The 19,598-nt window shown below is 36.0% G+C and overlaps 2 protein-coding genes across 5 annotated transcripts in view; one reads left to right on the forward strand and one right to left on the reverse strand.

Moving 5' to 3' along the window:
* The window catches only part of LOC136032079 (WD repeat-containing protein 7-like), a gene marked incomplete in the record, with an annotated part of 230,139 nt that overhangs the window by 91,287 nt on the left and 119,254 nt on the right, over nt 1-19,598 (forward strand). For all 4 annotated transcript variants that reach the window (XM_065712203.1, XM_065712206.1, XM_065712207.1 and 1 more), the window contains 1 exon segment: nt 768-881. In XM_065712203.1, the coding sequence (XP_065568275.1) occupies nt 768-881 (114 nt within the window).
* LOC136032341 (uncharacterized) overlaps nt 15,248-19,598 on the reverse strand; it is a 46,757-nt gene continuing 42,406 nt past the window's right edge. The window contains exon 7 of the mRNA XM_065712665.1: nt 15,248-16,237. Within this exon, the coding sequence (XP_065568737.1) occupies nt 15,359-16,237 (879 nt within the window). The 3' untranslated portion in view covers nt 15,248-15,358. The remainder of the gene's footprint in view (nt 16,238-19,598) is intronic.

The following is a 19,598-nucleotide window of genomic DNA, read 5'->3' on the forward strand; positions in this document are numbered from 1 at the left end:
TCTGAAAGGTTATTTTTTTTTTTGTGTGTGTGTGTGTGTATAAATATGCTAGTTTCAGTTGTATTATTTTAGTAATTCTACTGATGACGATCGCTGTATATGGGATCGAAATATTTGCACTTTTGTAAGTGTTTTTTTTAGTTTCTAAATAAATGAATTTTTCTCCATTTGAAAATTAATTTGTTCGTCAGAGAACGGCAGTGTGGTCTAACAAAAGAATACGTACTGTAAGGTGTTACGTCGAAAATACACTGTCGTTGGTACTTTAAATGAACACTACATAGTTTAATTATCGGTTTCACAGGAATCTACAGTAGTCTGCAGGGATGTGAACTATTTCCTGAGAAGAAAAAGTGTGAACACATAAATATTTTCAGCAGTTTGAATTTTTTTTTTTACATTCATGATCTCTGACTCCTGACTTCTCAATTTTCAATAAAATATTTACCTGAAGCTTTTTGCATTTCTTAAGAATATAATTCAGTCTGGTTGTTGTTTAGTTATAGCTGCTTTGTTTATTTTTTTTTTTATTACTTGTGCTTGCAGTAAAACATGTATTTTTTTTTCTTTTCAAGTACAATTTAGCTTCTAAATTCTTTTATATGGCTTTATGATTAAATAGATGAAGTAACGTTTTATTGCTCTTTTAATGCTCGATTCTTTTTTTGTTGTTGTCTTACTATTAAAGTATCTTTTTAAATATATACTAATAGATTTCTAGTTTGTTTTCAGATAAAACTGAATTCTAATAAAAACTTTTGTTTCAGGTATTCTGGCTAAAGTAAAAGAAGGTGCTGAAAATATGCAAGTTCTTATCCAAGCCAAAGCTGACACTGTTGGCTTCAAAGTTGCTGCCCCTTCTCCATCGCCGTCCAGAAAAGGTAAAATGTTCTATCTTACTTTGAAACCATAGAGGACTCAACCTTACAAGCCTTCAGAGCTTCACCTACTATGATCATATTAAAAATATTCTGTCGTCCAGTGATCTTTTGAAAACCTTTCAAATCTCAGTAATGTCCTAGCAATTTCCTCTGGTTTTATAACGTAGCTATGGGGATATAACATAATCACCAAAATATCACATATAATATGGTGACGTCCCATTTAAGGGAAATAGAACTTTCTGGGAGAGCGTAAAGAGAAAGGTTTTGAATAGATGGGGATGGAGGAAGAGGGTACGTACCTCTGCCGGCCTCAGGCGGCTTGGTACTGCGGTGAGTTGTTAGTAGTAGTAGTAGTATTTAGTATGGTGATATAATACTTCAATGATATTTATCTAATTTAAGGTTTGTACTCCCTATGCAAGTTTTTTGCATGTTATTTTTTGGATTCATTTGCTTATTAGGCTTGAACATAAGAAAATGATGTTGCTATCATTTGAGTGCTGAGATCCAGTTTATCCGTCTACTGAATTACTTGTTTGAAAATTGCTCGGTACTATTAAATTGAAAAACGTGTTGAAAACAAGCTCAGAACATGTCAAAATAGGAGGAGGCTCACTTTGCCAAAATAATTAAGTTGCAAAAATAATATCCGTGTTGTTCCAAAAACCTTCTAGTTGGAGCATTGATTTGGTAGTTGTTAGTGGTTGGCTTAAATTTTCATGTGCCTTTTTTGCCGTTAAAATTATTAGAACATTTGTTTTGCAATAGGGTTGCAATTGTTACCAGTGTTAACTGATACAACAATGGGTGGTACTATACTCTTAATGTACAGTTGAAGTTTTGAAGTTCTTTGAAAATTCTGATCATTCAAATTTAACGGTCCTTTTGTTTGAATAGTCTTTCTTAAAGAACTGTAGCAAAAAGATACACTTCAGCATAAAGAGCGAGGATTGAAGAAGGGACATCCCCCAACATTTACGAATAATTTCTCTTCGTTTTAACTTTTAATGTTGCTCCTTACTTGAAAAAACTTAATTTGAAAATTTTTGCTGAAGATTTTTCATTAAGTTTTTTACCGTTTTTTGAAATCATGCCTGAAAATCCCCTCCCCATGTAAAAATTTTTCGGAAAATCTTCTTCGCGAAAATTTCACCCCGACGAATATTCCCCCGCAAAAATCCCATGGCAAAAAAATCTGTATATTTCCCAATAACAGATAAAAGACTATACGTGATCAATGGACAAATTGCGTAGCTTACAGCTCTTTCCCCAAGGAGTATGGATGGTAATGTCTTCCCCAAAGGCATTGCTATTGGACCTTTCAAATATGATGAATCAAACGGTTGTCTCAAAATTTTGACCTGATGACTTTGGGGAACAAAGGGGCATGGGAGAGGGCCAGTTGCTCTCCAATCTTTTCGGTCACTTGAAAAGGGAACTAGAATTTCTTATTTCCATTCAACTCTCAATTTTCTAGGACTATTAGTTTGATACGATCAGTCCATTTAAAAAAAAAAAAATAAAAAAAATAAATAAAAATAAAACACGCATCAGTGATGTTTCTCATGGAAAAAAGTGCAAAATTTAACATTTTTGTTGTTTATAGGAGCCAGAAACCTCTAAATAGAAGTCTCTGATATGCTGAATCTGATTTTTGGTTAACATTAAGTTTCCTTGACTTTTTGGGGGTGTATCCCCTTTTTCGAAAATAAGCCAAATTTTCTCAGGCTCATAGCTTTAAACCGGGTGAATTCTATAACTGGATGTATGCCTGTTCATGTGAGTTATGGCTGGACTGAGGAAGAAAGGAATACGCTGAAAGATCGATTTTGCTAGGGAGCAATTTTGATAGTCCAAAGGGTTTACGCGAAATTTCTTCGGACCCCGAACAAATTATGGTCTCCCTGGTGCAACTCCTCCATTAAGAGGCTGGCTGGGTTTTGAAACCAATCTTGCCGAAAATGAAATGACGAGTAAAAACTCAGCAAGGTTTTTAGTTTATTAAATAAGGTATAAATGCTAATGGGTCAAAGCAACGACAAGAAGCCCTATCAAAATTTGGATTAGCCATTTATGTTAGTTAGAAAGAGAAGGCTTTAGTATAAAAAAATAGATAAAACACCATTCAAAATTGAATAAACAAGAAAACTGTTTTCAAGCTCGCAGATTCGTGAGTATGAAAGAATTATGGTAGTTTTTACGTGCGTCGCTTGACCAATGAAAGCGATCATGGACGTTAACTCCTGTTCGACTTATTTCGAAAACCAGGAAAATAATAGATTTAGCTGTCCGCCGATAAACCCGCAAGTGTCTAGCAAACCGATTGATTCAATTGTTAGTGAATTTCCCTTCACAGAGCATTCTTACCAGCTCGTATAGGAGATATAAGAGAGTGAGTTGAAGCAAGTATCAAAAGCTGCTGTGGAGGACCTTCTCTGGGGATTGATGGAATCCTCTCGACTATGAATTAAAAATAATTGAGCCCCTATTGCCAGTTCTATTAATGTTGTTTAATGCGGTAATGGTTTCATTTAGATCGCCCACAGCATACAATAAGTCGGTTTTAAAGCCGCTATTTTTAAAAAGAGCGACCTTGTGATAGCGACCATAATAGTGACCGCAGTAATAATCATCTAATTAGCCGAGGACCAACTTTTAATGTATTCTTAGAAAAGGTTTTAGATGTTCAGTTTGAGTGCTGGCTAGACAAGGGCAACATTATTAGCAAGACGCAATGAGGATATCGGAAAAGCTATTCAACTACTGACCGTGTTTTTACACTTCAAGCACTTATAAGAAGATTTCACGTTCTTTTAATATTTTAACATTTGGTGCTCCAGCAATATTGCAATCAGATAATGGTAGAGAATTCATCAATCAAGTCATGTACAAAATTTGACCAACCTCATGCTAAAATGCACTGAAATTTATTTTCTATACTCAAACGCAGTAGCAAACATAAACATCTCTTAAATATTTTGTTGAGGCGGACGTTGAACTAAATCAAAAGACACTGTGTGCATCCAGCTTGTCAACATGAAGTACCCCATGTTAGGGTTTAAAGTTTGAACTTTCAGGGAATGTTGAGGGGGTGTTCAATTAAATCAAAAGACGCTTTATCCTTCCAGGTTGTGAAAAGGGTGTATCTTGCAATACTTCAGGAACGGCTAAGAGTACTAATATTTAAGTATCAGGGAATATTGGGAGTATGTTGGGCTAAAACAAAAGACACTATGTGAATACAGGTTGGCAAAAGGGCGTATATGCAGTATCTCAGGAATAGCTTAGGGTATTTCGTTAAAACTTTCAGGGAATGGGGATGTTGAATTGATCCAAAAGAAAATATATGCGTACATGTTGTTGAATGTGCGTATGAAAAGTATCTCAAGCACGATCAAGGGTATTAAATCGAACCTTTATGAGAATGTTAGGAGGGTATAAATTAACTAAATCAGAAGCCACTACATCTGTCAAGGTTGTAAAAGGGTTGTAAAAGGAGTATTTGTAATGTCTTACTAATGGCTAAGGGTATTAATTTAAAACTTTCTGGACATGTTGAGGGTGATGTTGAACTAAGTGAAAAGACACTTTTTGCATCTATGTTGTCAAATGGGGAAACGACTAATAGTATTAAATTAAAATTTTAGGGTATGCTGCATTACGTCAAAAGACACAGTGTGCACTCAGGTTGTTAGTAGGGTCCGCCTATAGTGCTTTAGGAATGCCTAAGGGTATTAAGTCGAAAATTTCAGGGAATACTGAAGGGAGTGTTAAACTCAATCACACGACACTAAGTGCATCTAGGTTGCCAAAAGGGTGTAACTTGAAATACCCAATACTATATGTAAAGGTAACTGGATTTCTGGAGTTTATATTAGGTTTGATTACCCCATTGCACTTCCTGGCTGAAGGGCCAAGAAACGGAGATCAGCACCGCCGGTACGGACTGTAAAGTCTAATGCCGTATCCTTTACCTTTTTACCTTACCTAGGGTTGATTAGTTCTTAATTTCAGATTATGCTAAAGGGTGTATTCAGAGTCAAAATCTTACCTATCGGCTGAGATTTTACTACCTATCGACATCAGGGTTGGTAAGATCGATGAGTTTCATTATAGATCAGTCTCATTTTTCTATTTGGCTGAATGCTGCTCTACTCTGAATCGTTGCATTGTTGCATTTATTGGCGAAGAGTTTTTTTTTTTTTTTAAATTGATTTTTTTTTTTGTATTTAGGGCTATTGTCCATAGGACTTTGGGCATGAGATTTATAATCACCTAGCTCAGATTTACTCAATTGTAAATTTTGTAATTTCCCTCCCTGAAATCTAAAGGCTCTCATATGGTAATGTGTCATCCTATGCGGGCTCCATGCAATACTCCTCAACCCGCGCTTCAGTTTCCTGGGTAGTCCCTGGGCATGTATGAGGATGAAATCGATCTTCAAGACTTAGACCAAGATTTATAGTCACCTAGCTCAGATCTCCTCAAATATAAATTTCGAAATTACCCTCTGAAATTTAAAGGCTCTCATATGGTAATGTGCCATCCTATGCGTGCTCCATGCGATACTACTCAACCCGCGCTTCAGTTTCCTGGGTAATCTGCATCCACCTTTTCTCCTCGCAGGCGTCTCTTCGGGGCGAGGATATAAGATAAAAGAGAGTCATAAAGAGACAGCCAGGAAATAAGGATAAATATTAATTGGTGTAACATTAAGTGTAACGTTAGTAAAAATTAATTGAAATATTTATACCTGATGTTTACTCAGTATATGAAAGGGGCTATATCCTCCTCAACGCCTCGCTCTTTACGCTAAAGTTTGTATAGTTTTAAAAAGTAAATTGTGAAAATGAGTCAAACTTTAGCGTAAAGAGCGAGGCACTGAGGAGGGGGCAGCCCCTTTCATATACGAAATAATATCAGTTCGTTTTAAGTTTTAATGTCGCTCCTTACTTTCAGTTAAAAAAAAACTTTTTTAATTTAAATCCGCCGTTCGATACCTATTTAATGTCGCTTCTTACTTTCAGTGAAAAAAAACTTGTTTTTTATTTAAATTCGCCGTTCGATACCTATTTAAATACAATGATCAATTTCGTCGCAATCATTGACCAATAAGTGTGAAATAGATTTTTTCTCTGATAAAATTAATGAAAATTCATTTGTGTAAATAATTTAGTCCAAAATAAACCCCTTTGTAGGGCATAGGATAAACGGTATATGATTACGATATACATGATTTTGATGAATGTCTTTAAGAGGAATTAAGGAACACAAACATAAATACAGACGGTGCATTTTGTGTAAGTTTTCCTGGTGCTATATACTAACTGAGTGAAAAAAAAAACGTTGCATTACAAATTTAGTGTTGAGAAACGACGATACCTCAAAAGCAATTGAAATTATGTTCGGAAATTCTCGAAGATACTGCTGATAATATACACCTCTGGAAATGACATATATTTTCTGAGAAGGTTTAAGAGAGGTAGGGAGTAAAACCCATATTTAATGCCCTATTTAACAAAAACCTTTGTTGATTTTTTTAATTTATCGTCTTTGTTCGACAAAAATCTTTTTGTAAGGTTTATTGTGTTTTTTTTATTTTTCCAAATCTCGAATTTTGGACCAACCATTGCTGATAATAAGCAAAAAAAATTAATTTAGGTCCAAAAAATTTAGCAAAGTTGTGTGTATAGCCTAGGGCTGTTTCTGGCCCCATTATCTGAACAACGACTGAAGGAATATTGAATAGAGAATTAAAGGCATACTTCTTGTTTTTGTTCTATCTGATTCCTCTCCCATAAGCAAAATTTAAGAGTGATTATCTACTTTATTATCTATCAGCACTATGGTATTACCTACTTAAATTTTATCTTAACACGTCCACATTTACATGAATAGCACCTCTGGGGCAGTTGTGCCTATTCAATAAAGCATGTCCTTCTAACAGTTACAAATGACTAAACCTATAGCCGAAATTAGTATATCGTATAATAAGCCACGCTTTCACCTTTCACTCAATTTGAAAGCAATGCCGGATTGAAAGATATTCAGTCCCATATCTTACATACAATTCCAGCGGCCATTGTCCGTCACGCGTCAACCCAAAAGCAATCCAATCTTTCATCCCTTAGTTCTATGACCATCTTAACTTTTTCTACAATTAGCCATGGCCTGATGCCCCCCCCCCCCAACTACTTGATTTTAATTCAAGAGTACATAGAGATAGCTCTACTAAGAGAGAAAAAAAACGAAAAATGTACATATTAAGGTCTAGTAATTACTGTTGAATGAGACTAGTTTTGAATTTTAGACTAGTGGTCAAGTTTCTGAAACTAGTTGGTTTGGTGCCAGTGTATTAGGACTAAACTAATATGCAAAAATATAGATACTGATGTTTTTCATTGTAAGCATTCAATTTACTACTTTCATATGCCTTTGCCTGCTTTTTCTGAGCTTTCCAAGTTACAAATGTGTAAACCTATAGCCAAAATTAGTATATATCTATAGAGATATACGTAGCTGTTCAATCTGAAAGCTACACGGTGCTGTAAAATATCCAGACCTTGCAGAGAAAAGGAAAAAAAAAACTGCCTGTCTATTTGCCCCAAAATAAAAATTTGATGAAATAGTTGTTCGGATTTAACATTAGTGTTCCAGTTTCTGAGACTTGTGGTTTTGCCGATATTTCATCTGCAGCAATGGTGCAAAATCGTGAGGCTTATTTTTTCCGCGAATGAAACATGTTTATCATTTTTATACCCCTGTTACTGCCCAACATACCTTTTTGTTTTCTTTAGTATGCTCCTTACTTTCTTCTGAATTTCCAAGTCTGAAATCTTGGTAGAACCGCGCGAGCAATGACTCTAAGGGTGTGGTTAGTTGCATTGTTTATGTTTGTGACGCAAGTAGAGTAAACTGTTGTAATTATGGTTGATTAGCAAGCTGTGTCCGTAGTAGCCGTAAGCTTTCTTGGCGGGAAAAGTTGTTGATGCAGTTTGCGGTAAAGATTGAAATGATGTTGAGTCATTTTTTTACGTCATGATCGACTAGATTATCATTGTTTTGTGTCTGTATTCTTCGTGAAATTCACAGTAAAAATATTTAGATGTTTATTTTATGCTTTTTTCTCCTGGCCGCAAGTACGGTAAACGGTTTTAACTATGGTTGATTAGCAGACTATGTCCGTAGTAGCCGTAAAGTTGTTAATGCAGTTTGCCCCAAGAATGAAATGATGTTGCTTACGTCACGATCAACTAAATTATCATTATGTTGTCTGTATGCTTTGTTATATTCCTGGTAAAAATATTCAGAGGTTTATTTTATACTTTATTTCCTGGAATCTTCAGTGAACCCATGGCTCGATCTGGCCACCGTTATCAAACAGTTCGTGGTAACGAACTGTAGTAAGGAGCGACCCGGCTCAATAGTAACCAAAACTCTAAAAAATTGAATTTTGATATCAATAACTACATCAAAAGAATCGCATTTTAATGCTGATTTTAAATATATAAGTTTCATCAAGTTTAGTCTTACCCATCAAAAGCTACGAGCCTGAGAAAATTTGCCTTATTTAAGAAAATAGGGGGAGACACCCCCTAAAAGTCATAGAATCTTAACGAAAATCACACCATCAGATTCAGCGTATCAGACAACACTACCGTAGAAGTTTCAAGCTCCTATCTACAAAAATGTGGAATTTAGTATTTTTTGCCAGAAGACAAAAAACGGGTGCGTGTTTATTTGGTTTTTTTTTTGTTTTTTTTTCCCAGGGGTCATCGTATCGATCAAGTGGTCCTAGAATGTCGCAAGAGGGCTCATTCTAACGGAAATGAAAAGTTCTAGTGCCCTTTTTAAGTGACCAAAAAAATTGGAGGGCATCTAGGCCCCCTCCCACGCTCATTTTTCCCAAAGTCAACGGATCAAAATTTTGAGATAGCCATTTTGTTCAGCATAGTTGAAACCCATAATAACTATGTATTTGGGGATGATTTACTCCCCCACAATCCCTGGGGGAGGGGCTGCAAGTTACAAACTTTGATCAGTGTTTACATATAGTAATGGTTATTGGGAAGTGTACAGACGTTTTCAGGGGGATTTTATTTTGTTTGGGGGGCGGGGCTGAGGGGAGGGGGCTATGTTGGAGGATCTTTCCTTGGAGGAATATGTCATGGAGGAAGAAAAACTCAAGGAAAAGGGCGCATGATTTTCTAGCATTACTATAAGAAAACAATGAAAAATAAACATGAAAACGTTTTTTCAAATGAAAGGAAGGAGTAGCATTGAAACTTAAAACGAACAGAGATTATTACGCATATGAGGGGTTCTAAAAATGCTTTAGAATAAAGAGCGAGGTATTTAGGAGGAGATAAATACCTCGCTCTTTATGCTAAAGTATTTTTAGTAATTTCAACTATTTATTCTACGGCCTTTCTGATTCAGGGGTCATTCTTAAAAAATTGGGACAAAACTTAAGATTTAGTGTAAAGAGCGAGGTATTAACGAGGATACAAACCCCCTTGTATACATAATAAAAATATAAGATTATGAAAGTTTGTTACGTAAGTTGCTAATTTATAAGTTACGTATATTTTTTACTAATAAAAACGTTCGTTAAAAATTAAAAGTTCTAGTTGCCTTTTTAAGCAACCGAAAAATTGGAGGGCAACTAGGCCTCCTTCTCCACCCCTTATTTCTCAAAATTGTCTGATCAAAACTAAGAGAAAGCCATTTAGCCAAAAAAAGAATTAATATACAAATTTCATTTTAATAATTTATGTGCGGAGAGCCAAAACCAAACATGCATTAATTCAAAAACGTTCAGAAATTAAATAAAAAAAACTATTTTTTTTAGCTGAAAGTAAGGAGCGACATTAAAACTTAAAACGAACAGAAATTACTCCGTATATAAAATGGGTTGTCCCCTCCGCAATCCCTCGCTCTTTACGCTAAAGTTTGACTCTTTGCCACAATTCTACTTTTTAAAACAATTAAAAGCTTTAGCGTAAAGAGCGAGGGATTGCGGAGGGGACAACCCATTTTATATACGGAGTAATTTCTGTTCGTTTTAAGTTTTAATGTCGCTCCTTACTTTCAGCTAAAAAAATTAGTTTTTTTTTATTTAATTGTCTAACTGGAATAACGCTAATAAATGTTGGGTTTTGCAATTTTGAATCCGATATTTTAATTCATATGCTGAAGACCTGAAAAACTGGAGAAACTTCGGCAATCAAAAATGAACTGAAATTAGTTTATAAAACTTGGGAAGAAGTTTTTCAAAGAAATGTAAAGAACTATATTGAGACTTAAGACGAGCAGAACTGAAGTCCAATAATAATAGAAAATAAAAACGACCAGGCATTACTACCAAAGAATAAATTAAGCTCAAAAAGGACAAAAATTAAATGAATAATCACATCAAACATAAAGATAGTAGATATTGATGTATATTCAAATAGGTACTCAGGTCAAACATTAAACGACCAGAAATTACCGCGAACAGTCATTTGGCTACTGCCCCCTTCCCCATAATCGTAAATCTTCTGAATTATTTTGGGAAATTTGCGCTTTACAGAAAACCAAGTATATTTTCGGCATTTTTATAAATATAAAATAAAAAAATGAATAAAATCATGAATTTTTGATGGCTGAAATTTTCGTTTAAAAATTCAGTTTATTTCCATTAGTTCTTTCCAGTCATCTTGATTATTATAGTCATTTGATTTTGTTTCTATTTATCGTCGATGTTTGGAAAATTAAAGCCTGCTCTTCAGAATATTTGCAGCGACAGTAGCTAAACTCCTGTTTGTAGTAATTTCTATTGGTTTTAAATGTGACTTGAGTATTTGTTTCAATTTCTACTCGTTTTAGGATATATTTCTTCATCTATATCGGTATGTGTAATCTTTATGTTTGATTTGATTGTTTGTTTGATTTCTGTTCGTTTTACATGTAATCCACTACCCTCTTCCAATTCCTCAAAAACTCCCTCTTCCCCACCTATGGCTTTGTAGTATGAAGTTAGGTATATCAATCTTTGTTTAATTTGAAAATGTGTGATGATTTTAGTCCATATTATAGAAGACATAAAATGGACCCCTAGTCCTTTCGATAACTCTGCACCAGCTCTTTAGCAGAAAGCTAGGTATGCTACGCCCTAAAGTGGAATTACTCTAGGTTTTCTGTCTGGAATAGTAGAGGCACAACTTTGGTCCTTGGATCCTTCAACTCTCCTATTCCTGGCAATCCCAACTTTCAGAATTAGTGTGGGCATGTTGCACCTATTGTAAACCAGAATCATGGACCACGCAAAGTTTCAGTTTATATGATTAGAGAACCAAAGTCGGACAGTCGCCACCTTCATTATTCCGAACTCTTTATTTCTCCATTTCTGAGTGAAAAGTTAGACACGTTACGCCTAGTTTGAGGCAGATTCAAACAAGAATTGTATCCGTGGGGCCAGAAGTACGAAGTGGGCTCTGCCCTCCGCCTCTCCACAGCCAAGCTCCATCACAAACTTTTGAGCAAAAATGTAGGCTAGGTAGATTTTTTTTTTTACTGATCGACTTGAATTTTACAGGGACGGTCTTCTAGGGCAATAGGGTATGAGCATGGTAGTTTTTAGTGACATATTTTCCTTTTCTGCCCTCCAATCTGCTTGAAACTTGTTGGATTAGTAATTTTGCGCCAGGGAAACAGAGCGGATGGGTTTTCAGAGACTTTCACCACTTATGAGTTCCCACTGCCTTCTATACTTAGGCACAATCAAGACATTTCAGACATTGGAAATTTATAGTTTCATTGCTTGGAGATATCTCCTTTACGAGAGACTTTGGGATACTTCTTTGTGATTGTCGGTCTACCTTTACGCATTTTAAGGCAGGGAAGTTCGTCCTCAAGCAAATGGCTGCGTAATGTTTATAAACGATAATGCAACCCAATTACAAAGTGGTGCACACAATTTTCAAAGATCAGCGTGATACCGATCCTCTACCTCCCTCCCAAACACAGGAAATGAAATTGTAAGTTCAACAAAATCACAAACTGAAGTGGCTTGTAAAAGTAGGAGACAGAGCTCCCGGGGAAAAACTGCTTTTTGGATATCACATTTTTTTTTATCTATTACTCCAAGAATATATTTTGGCATTTAAACCTAGAAATCATTGCATGTTTTAAGAAGTTTTGCGCCAGTTTCAGTTTGAAACTGCACGCTGTTTGGTTGCTTAAACAATGTTTTCATTCGAAATCAGAAACACAAGTCAAAGAAACGAAAGTTTGGAAGGTGAACTTCAGATAGACTCCTTTGCTCAACTCTCGACTTCATTTTACATACTCCTGACTCTCACTCAAGTCAGAAGCAAAAACTGTATTTTTTTGGCTGTTGGCCAAAATTATACGTAACTCCCAAAATGTTCTGTCAAAATCATTAGTTGGGTCCACACTTTCAAGTCGCGAAGTCAGGCCTTAACCTCTTTTTTGCGACAAATGAAAAACGGTGGCAGAGGAAGAATAAAAGGGGCAAACCCGAAATGTTACTCTCTTTACACAGTAAATGAAGGTACCAATAAACAATAAAATCGTGCGTTGGAACTTCATTGGTAGGCAGGGGGCTACATTTTCTCGCAATGATAAATCTAGTCTGTATTTTACCCACCCTCACCTGATGTTGTTAGTTATTGACTGAAGCCTTCTCTTGCTGGAGTTTGTTGTATGAGACTAAATGCCAGATAATTTATTTACAGTTTAGGCTTTTATTTCATGTTCCTTTTCTTATTTAAAAATTTTTATTTTGTTCTACCGTGTAAGAATGTAATTTACCTGAAAAACATGACAGGAATTCTTGTTCTTGTTGACAAAGAATGTTCTTTTTCTTTTTTAATTTTTTTTTTTAATCTGTTCTACCGTGTAAGAATGTAATTTATCTGAAAAATATGACAAAGAATTCTTGCTATATTTCTGTTCTTTTATATTCCTTTCTTAGTGCATCAGTGTTATAAAACAAACATGTTTTTTGAACATGAAGAACAACATAATCCAGAAAAAAACTAAAGTTATTGTATAAATTTTAGTTTATCCCCCTCCCCCTCAAACCTCTTCAACTCTCTTTTAAAGTATATAATCCTTGAAGCAAAAATAAAGCAGCTTCTGAAAACTTTTCGAAACCTTATATTTTATTTTATTAATAACATACAGTAAAAAATTGGTCACTTCGGCAGTTATGATAATTTCAAAATAAATTAGATGCTAGCTTGAATATTCTGCGTTCTTCTGTTAACTGTGGATGATACAGGGTGATCTGAATTAAAAAAAAATGCCTCTCTGAATTTTGCTGTTGCTGCATATGCAACTGGAGCAGCATAAATAACTGGTGCAGTGCTGAAACCCGGAATAATATAGGTAGCTGTTGCAGGATAAACTATCCAGCTATAATAAACTGTTGCTGCTGTATAGGTGTAGCTATAGGAGAGTGCGATTTGCGTACTGGACCGACGAGGATAAGTTAACTGAATGCTTTTAATGGTTGGAAGTGTATTTGTTTTCCGATTTCAGGTTTTGATCCTTAGCAGCTTAAGCTGCAGTATAGTCATGTAGTAGTCTCTGTATCTTCGAAAAAAAAATATATGTTTTTTTTCTAGTAACTAGGCTTTGCAATACTGTCTTTTCAAATGAAAATTAAAGATGCAGTGTAAAAACTTATTAAAAACTTTTTTCGCATGCTGACCGATTTTTTGCGTTGCGTAGGTATCGATCTCCTGATTCAACGTCTCGGCCGAGAGTGTTATGCGAGGTTGGGGGCAAATCATCTGACGCTTCCCGTGTTTTTCTCGCAGATTCCTCCAGGTACCCATTTAGAGCTGGGTCGAGTTTGGCTGAGCTTACAGAGTCACACCATCGACCCCGTTCCAAACCAAATAACCAGTGACATCAGGACTCGAATCCCTGACCTCAAGATTTCAAATTTCAGGATTCCAGTGTAATTTCAAAATAATTTATTTAGTAACAGCAAATTAGAAAGAGAATCAGATACTGTTGCAGCTAAATTAATTTAGGAATAAAATACATTTGGGCTCGAGCAGTTTGTATTTTCCTGTCTATTGGCTAAAGTATTACCTGGATTCATAACTGTCTTAATAAGTGTTGCATCTGTGATTGATTGCGCTGGAAGAGCCGGAGCAATATATACAGCTGAAGTAGTACAAGTAGTCAGTGAAGCATGGGCAACTGAAATAATGTAAAGAACTTTGCCGCACAAACTGATGGGCTACGATATACTGTTAGTGCAGTATATGGGAAGCTGTGGAAGAATGGCTTTATGTAATGGACTTGCGAAGTGACGACGAATGAGTGGTTTGGACGGTTTGGAGTTTTTTCACCGTATGCTTTGAGGTTCCGTGCCTTCGGAATTTCAATAACATCAAGATGTCCAGCCTTAGTAGCTTTGACTTTGAAAGATCATTTGAAGCAACACAAGAACCATTGGAGTCAGCGACGTAGTTGACATTGACCTTTTCTCTTCTGGATTTATGTGTGGATAAATTCCAGCAAAGTTTCTTAGTACATCTCTCATTTTTTTGTGAAATTGACCTGGATGAGCTTATCCATAGCCAGCTTGTCCAAGTTCATTCTGAAGATGATAATGGCTTGCAGTAAGTGTTGAGACTAAAGGCATGGCGGAACCTGTTGATACCAGCTCTGATGACTTTAAACTGTTGCCACTTTTGTAGCGTAGGGGTAGGAAGCGTATGGATATGGTACATGTCTGGAGATGTGTGGGTAATACAATGGTTGGAAAGCACGGTTGCTTTATATGAAAGAATTAACGGTTTTTGCTGCCAACATAGCCAGTAAAATTTCCTTAATAGGAGAGAACATTTTTTGTTGCTCTTATTCTAGAAAAGCTTTTCATGCTTAAGAGCTCAAAAGCAGCTCTTATTTATGTGACAATGTCGCTAAAGTACTCTTTTTTTGTATGATAGTGTCGGTTCCGTAAATATATAGAATTTTATTTCAATGAGACTTCACGTTACAAAATAAATGTGCCAAAAAAAGACAAATTACCCAGGAAATATCAAGAGTTAATGGGAGAAATCGTGAACATGTCAGAGAGGGAGGTGTACGCGCCTGAATGCCTCACTTCTCTTTCAATGCTATTTGTATTTCATTGAAAGAAAACCTTCTCAAACACTTCTAATGTTGTCTTCAGCTGTTCATAATTTCTACCAAAATATAGAAAGAAAGTCGATCGTATATCTATATAGTCGCTATTTTATTAATTAAGTAATTAACACAACCAGATTTCAAGGCGATTTTTCTTTCCTTTTTGTAGCCCAAGATTGTCTTTCGAATGAACAGTCAAAGGCATAGGGTAATTTCGCAAAAATTTATTTAGAAACAACAAAATATAAAACAATCAGTTCTTTTGGCAGTTTTATTTATTTAGGAATAAATTTGGTGGAGGCTCTTGCAGGATTGTTAGTTCAGTCTACCCTGTAGGATACAGCATGACCTGGATTCAAAACAGTTTTTGTCAGTGTTGCTTCTCTGACTGGTTGCACTGGAAGAGCTGGTGCAGCATAGGCAACTGGAGCAGTATAAGTAGTAGGCTTAGCATAGGCAATTGGAGCGGCGTAAGCAGTTGGTGCTACGTAGGCAACTGGGGCAGTGTAAGGAACTTGTGCTGCATAAGCTAATGGACTACGATATACTGACGGTGAAGCGTATGCGTAGCTGTATGAGAATGGATTTATATGTTGAACTGGTGAGGTGAGGATAATTGAGCGTTTTCGACGGCTTGAAGTCTGTTCCTCTTCTGTTTCTGCGTTACGTGCCTTAGCAGCTTCGACAGCGGCGAAATGTTCAGCCTTAGCAGCTTTGACTTCTGGTGTATCTTCAACAGGAGTTGGTTCGGCAGGTACTTCAAACACTGGGGCTGTTGGGGCAACTGGAAGATCGTTTGAAGCAACACGGAACCCGTTGGAGTCAGCGACGTAGTTGACACGAACCTCTTTCCCATCCGGGTTTATGTAAGCATAACTTCCTACGACGTTACCAAATGCATCTCTTGTTGCTGCATGGGATTGACCTGGATGAGCATACCCATAGCTAGCTTGCCCAATTTCATCTTGAGAATGATACTGGCTTGCAGTATATGCTGGGACTAAAGGCACGGTGAAAGGTGTTGCTATAGATTTCAATTCTGCTGACTTAACAACTTTTGTCACTGGTGTGCTGTAGGGGTAGGCAGCGTATGGGTATGCGCCATACCTGAAGTATGGGTAAGACAATGGTTGGAAACCAGGGTGGCCATATATGAAAGGCTTAGCTGTTGTTGCTGCCAAAACAGCCAATAAAATCGCCTGAAAAAAAAACGTTTGATCAGAAATATCAGAAAAACATTCTGATATTTTTGGACAGCTTATCTTGCCTGAGACATTGAAAAGATAAAAAATTGTATTTATGTTTATATATAAAATAGAATCAGTAACGTACGTGTGAAGAATTGTATTTTTGATTTGGCTTGACATTTGAAAGAAAGTGCCCAAAAGTCAGTGGATTGTAGAGAAAACCTTAGAAAATCATGGGGAAAATCGTAAAACTTTCGAATTTTTATGGGGGATGTAAGAGCTCAGAAGGCTTCACTTTTTCTTCAACACTCTTAGTTTCTCATCTAAAGAGGTATCTCAAGAGGTAAATGTGATTCTAAAGCTATTAAAGAGTTTTGAATCCTAAGTTGCTAGAAATCATCCGGAAAGAATTAAATGATTTGCTTGGTAATTTTTTCTATTATTATTATTATGTTATTCTATAAGAGTGAAATGTTTAACCTTTTGCTGTCCTTGTAATGTTGTCCTTGCCTGTTCATAATTTCTACCAAAATGTAGATAGAAAGGGGAAAAAATGGAAGAAATACACGAATCAGTGCTATATAAAAGCTCATTGTTTGAATGGGTTAAGTTGAAACTTGCACAACCATAGATAACTTTTAAGTCCGTAATTCTGTTTTTAATGACCAAGACCTCTATGTGCAGTTATGTAGCTTTTGGTAGTGTTGGGGGCCAAATAAAAAAAGAGACCTCGGTGAAAAATCAGAAAAAGAACTAAAAATATGAGGCATTAAACAGCTTAATATGTTTTACCGTTCCTTTGAATGTTTAGTTGTTTTGTGAATCAACATATTGTTAATTGTTTAATTTTTACTAGAGATAAGCATTTTCAAATTCAAATAATTATATTTGCTAATTAATTTTCATGGTTTAAATGGGGCAACACTGTTGAAAATGTGACAAAATAGTAAAACTTCCTAATTTTTAACCAGCCGATAGAAAAATCTTAGATGGCTTTATTATGGCTTTATGGCTTTTATGGCTTATTATGGCTTTATCGCACAGACAGACTTAAGATGGGTTCAGGGGGTGAAACCTCTCTTCAGGTTGATTATTTGTATTTTCAACTTGTTATCTTACTTGTTACGTTACATAATTTATAAGTGGCCGTCCCCCTCCCCTCCCCAACCAATCGCTGATCTGAAAACAACTACAGTTATGCTTTACAACGAGTATTGTTTTCTCCGGAGTAATTTTACAAGTCAGTCGGTTTTTCGGATGTTCAACAGGGAGCAAATATTATTTATTATTATTATTATTATTATTATTAATATTGTTGTTAGGCCAGAAGGCTAGTGGCAAGTAAGCATATCTCGTTATAGAGATTGAATACTGTCAGTAGCTTTCACTAAAAGGTGACTAATTTCATTGGTAGTTTGGTAAGTATACCCTGTTTCTTTGGCTCCAGGAAGGGGTTGGAATTTATTTAGTCTGCTCAAACAAAAGCTGGCATTTGAGGAAAACAAAAGTAAAAGAGCGGTTTTCTAGGAAATCTTGACAATGAAAAAATGGCACTGGACCAAGCATAGTAATGAAATATTTTAAAAGGATTCCTTGCAAGCAACGGCAAACTTTCATATGAGTGAGGCTGTGGAATTCTAAATATAGTATTCAGCTTACCAAAGTTTTCATGACTCTTTGCTTAAGTGTTAGAAACTCAGAGGAAAACTCGAAGAACTGATGCTGTCATTGCTATTCATTGCGGTTTATATATAATGCAAGATCCTAACGGAGTTCAGAGAACTAATGGGTGTGGTCACTAACTGTAGAGACGCAAGTCCTCATCATGACGAACCTATCCTGTTGAGAATTAGGTAATATCCACGTTGTGCTATTTTAAGGTGAGGTGAGGTTAAGACCTTGTTTGATTTCTGTAAGGGGAGGGATTCCTCAGTTCTTGTATAAGACGTTTCTACCTGGAAAAGTTTTTTTTTATTCTCCAGAAAACTTGATGTGGACTGACAACATATTATCCTAATTTGGTCTTTCAGGGGTTAAGGATAATTCTGATGTATTGAAGGAAGAGGAGGTGCTGTTCAATTCAATTTGTCATGATTTCTGCAAAGGGGTAGTCAGACCGCAAACACAATTCTTTAGAAATAACAGATTTATGTCTATGTGGAATCCAGTTGTCTCTTTTTTGGAACATTATCTCTTTTGGGCAATAGATCTGGGGCTGGGGTAACCAAGTTTTTCTTTTTCGTCATCACATATACCAGAAGGGAAAGTTGCATCCCAACCAAACTTGTGATATTTTAGTGCTAAGCACATAGTTATGCTCTTCTATGGTCTCTAATTCATCTGGCCTTGTTGGGAGTTTGGAAAGGTTTCGAAATGTCGTTTTAACTACCTAATTACTATCAGCTGAATTCAGCTGAACCCGATAAACAGTGGTTTTACGTGTCCTTGATAGATTTGACCTCTCTGAGGCGAATTTTTGTCATTTGCTTCCATCAGATCTTAGTTTTTAATATAGGGATTAGCATCCAGGATTTAATTCGTGTTTTTGGGTGTTTCGAGTTCGACCTAGTATCCTATACAGTATTTGCTCCTAGAAAGAAATGCAATCTAAGCAGAGTTTTAAGTCTTGTTGTTTTTTCTTTGTTTTGTATGTTTCTTCAGATTTGTGTTCTAATCGTTTCGTGATTGGTTGATAGCCCCAGAAAATTGTTCAGGGAGTCACATAGAATAAGACAATAAGGTGAGGTTTTATCTCAAAAATAATTCTCACAAGTAACCTACGTAATCAAAATAGAAACTTTAAATCAAATCCAATAAAAAGTGCATAGAGAGATCTGTAAACAGTGATTTTCAGTGTGCCCGCTTTTTTGTTCCCTCGTGCAAATAAAACTTCTTTACGGAGTTGATTAAGGAATTTGCCTTAGGTCCACACTTTAAACGAGTTTGATTTAAAAAAAAGTGTTTTTTTTTTTGCAAGAGCCAAGCTGATGCCTCTTTCTGGCTGAAAGAACATGAAACGGAGATCAACACGCTGGTGAGACTGTACAGTCCATTGACGTATTCTTATTATTCTTACCTGAGACCTCTTGATTTGTGATTAAATAATAAAAAAAAACAAGTTTTTTCAACTGCAAGTAAGGAGTGGCATTAAAACGAACAGAAATTATCCCGTGTATGAAAGGGGTTGTCCCCTCCTCAATGCCTCGCTCTTTACGCTAAAGTGTGACTCTTTCTCGCAACTCTACTTTTTAAAACAACAAAAAAACTAGCGTAAAGAACGAGGCGCTGAGGAGGGGACAACCTCTTTCATACACGGAATAATTTCTGTTCTTTATAAGTTTTAATGTTGCTCCTTTCTTGTAGTTACAAAAAA

Source organism: Artemia franciscana, chromosome 10 (assembly GCF_032884065.1).
Source record: "Artemia franciscana chromosome 10, ASM3288406v1, whole genome shotgun sequence".
NCBI lineage: Eukaryota > Metazoa > Arthropoda > Branchiopoda > Anostraca > Artemiidae > Artemia > Artemia franciscana.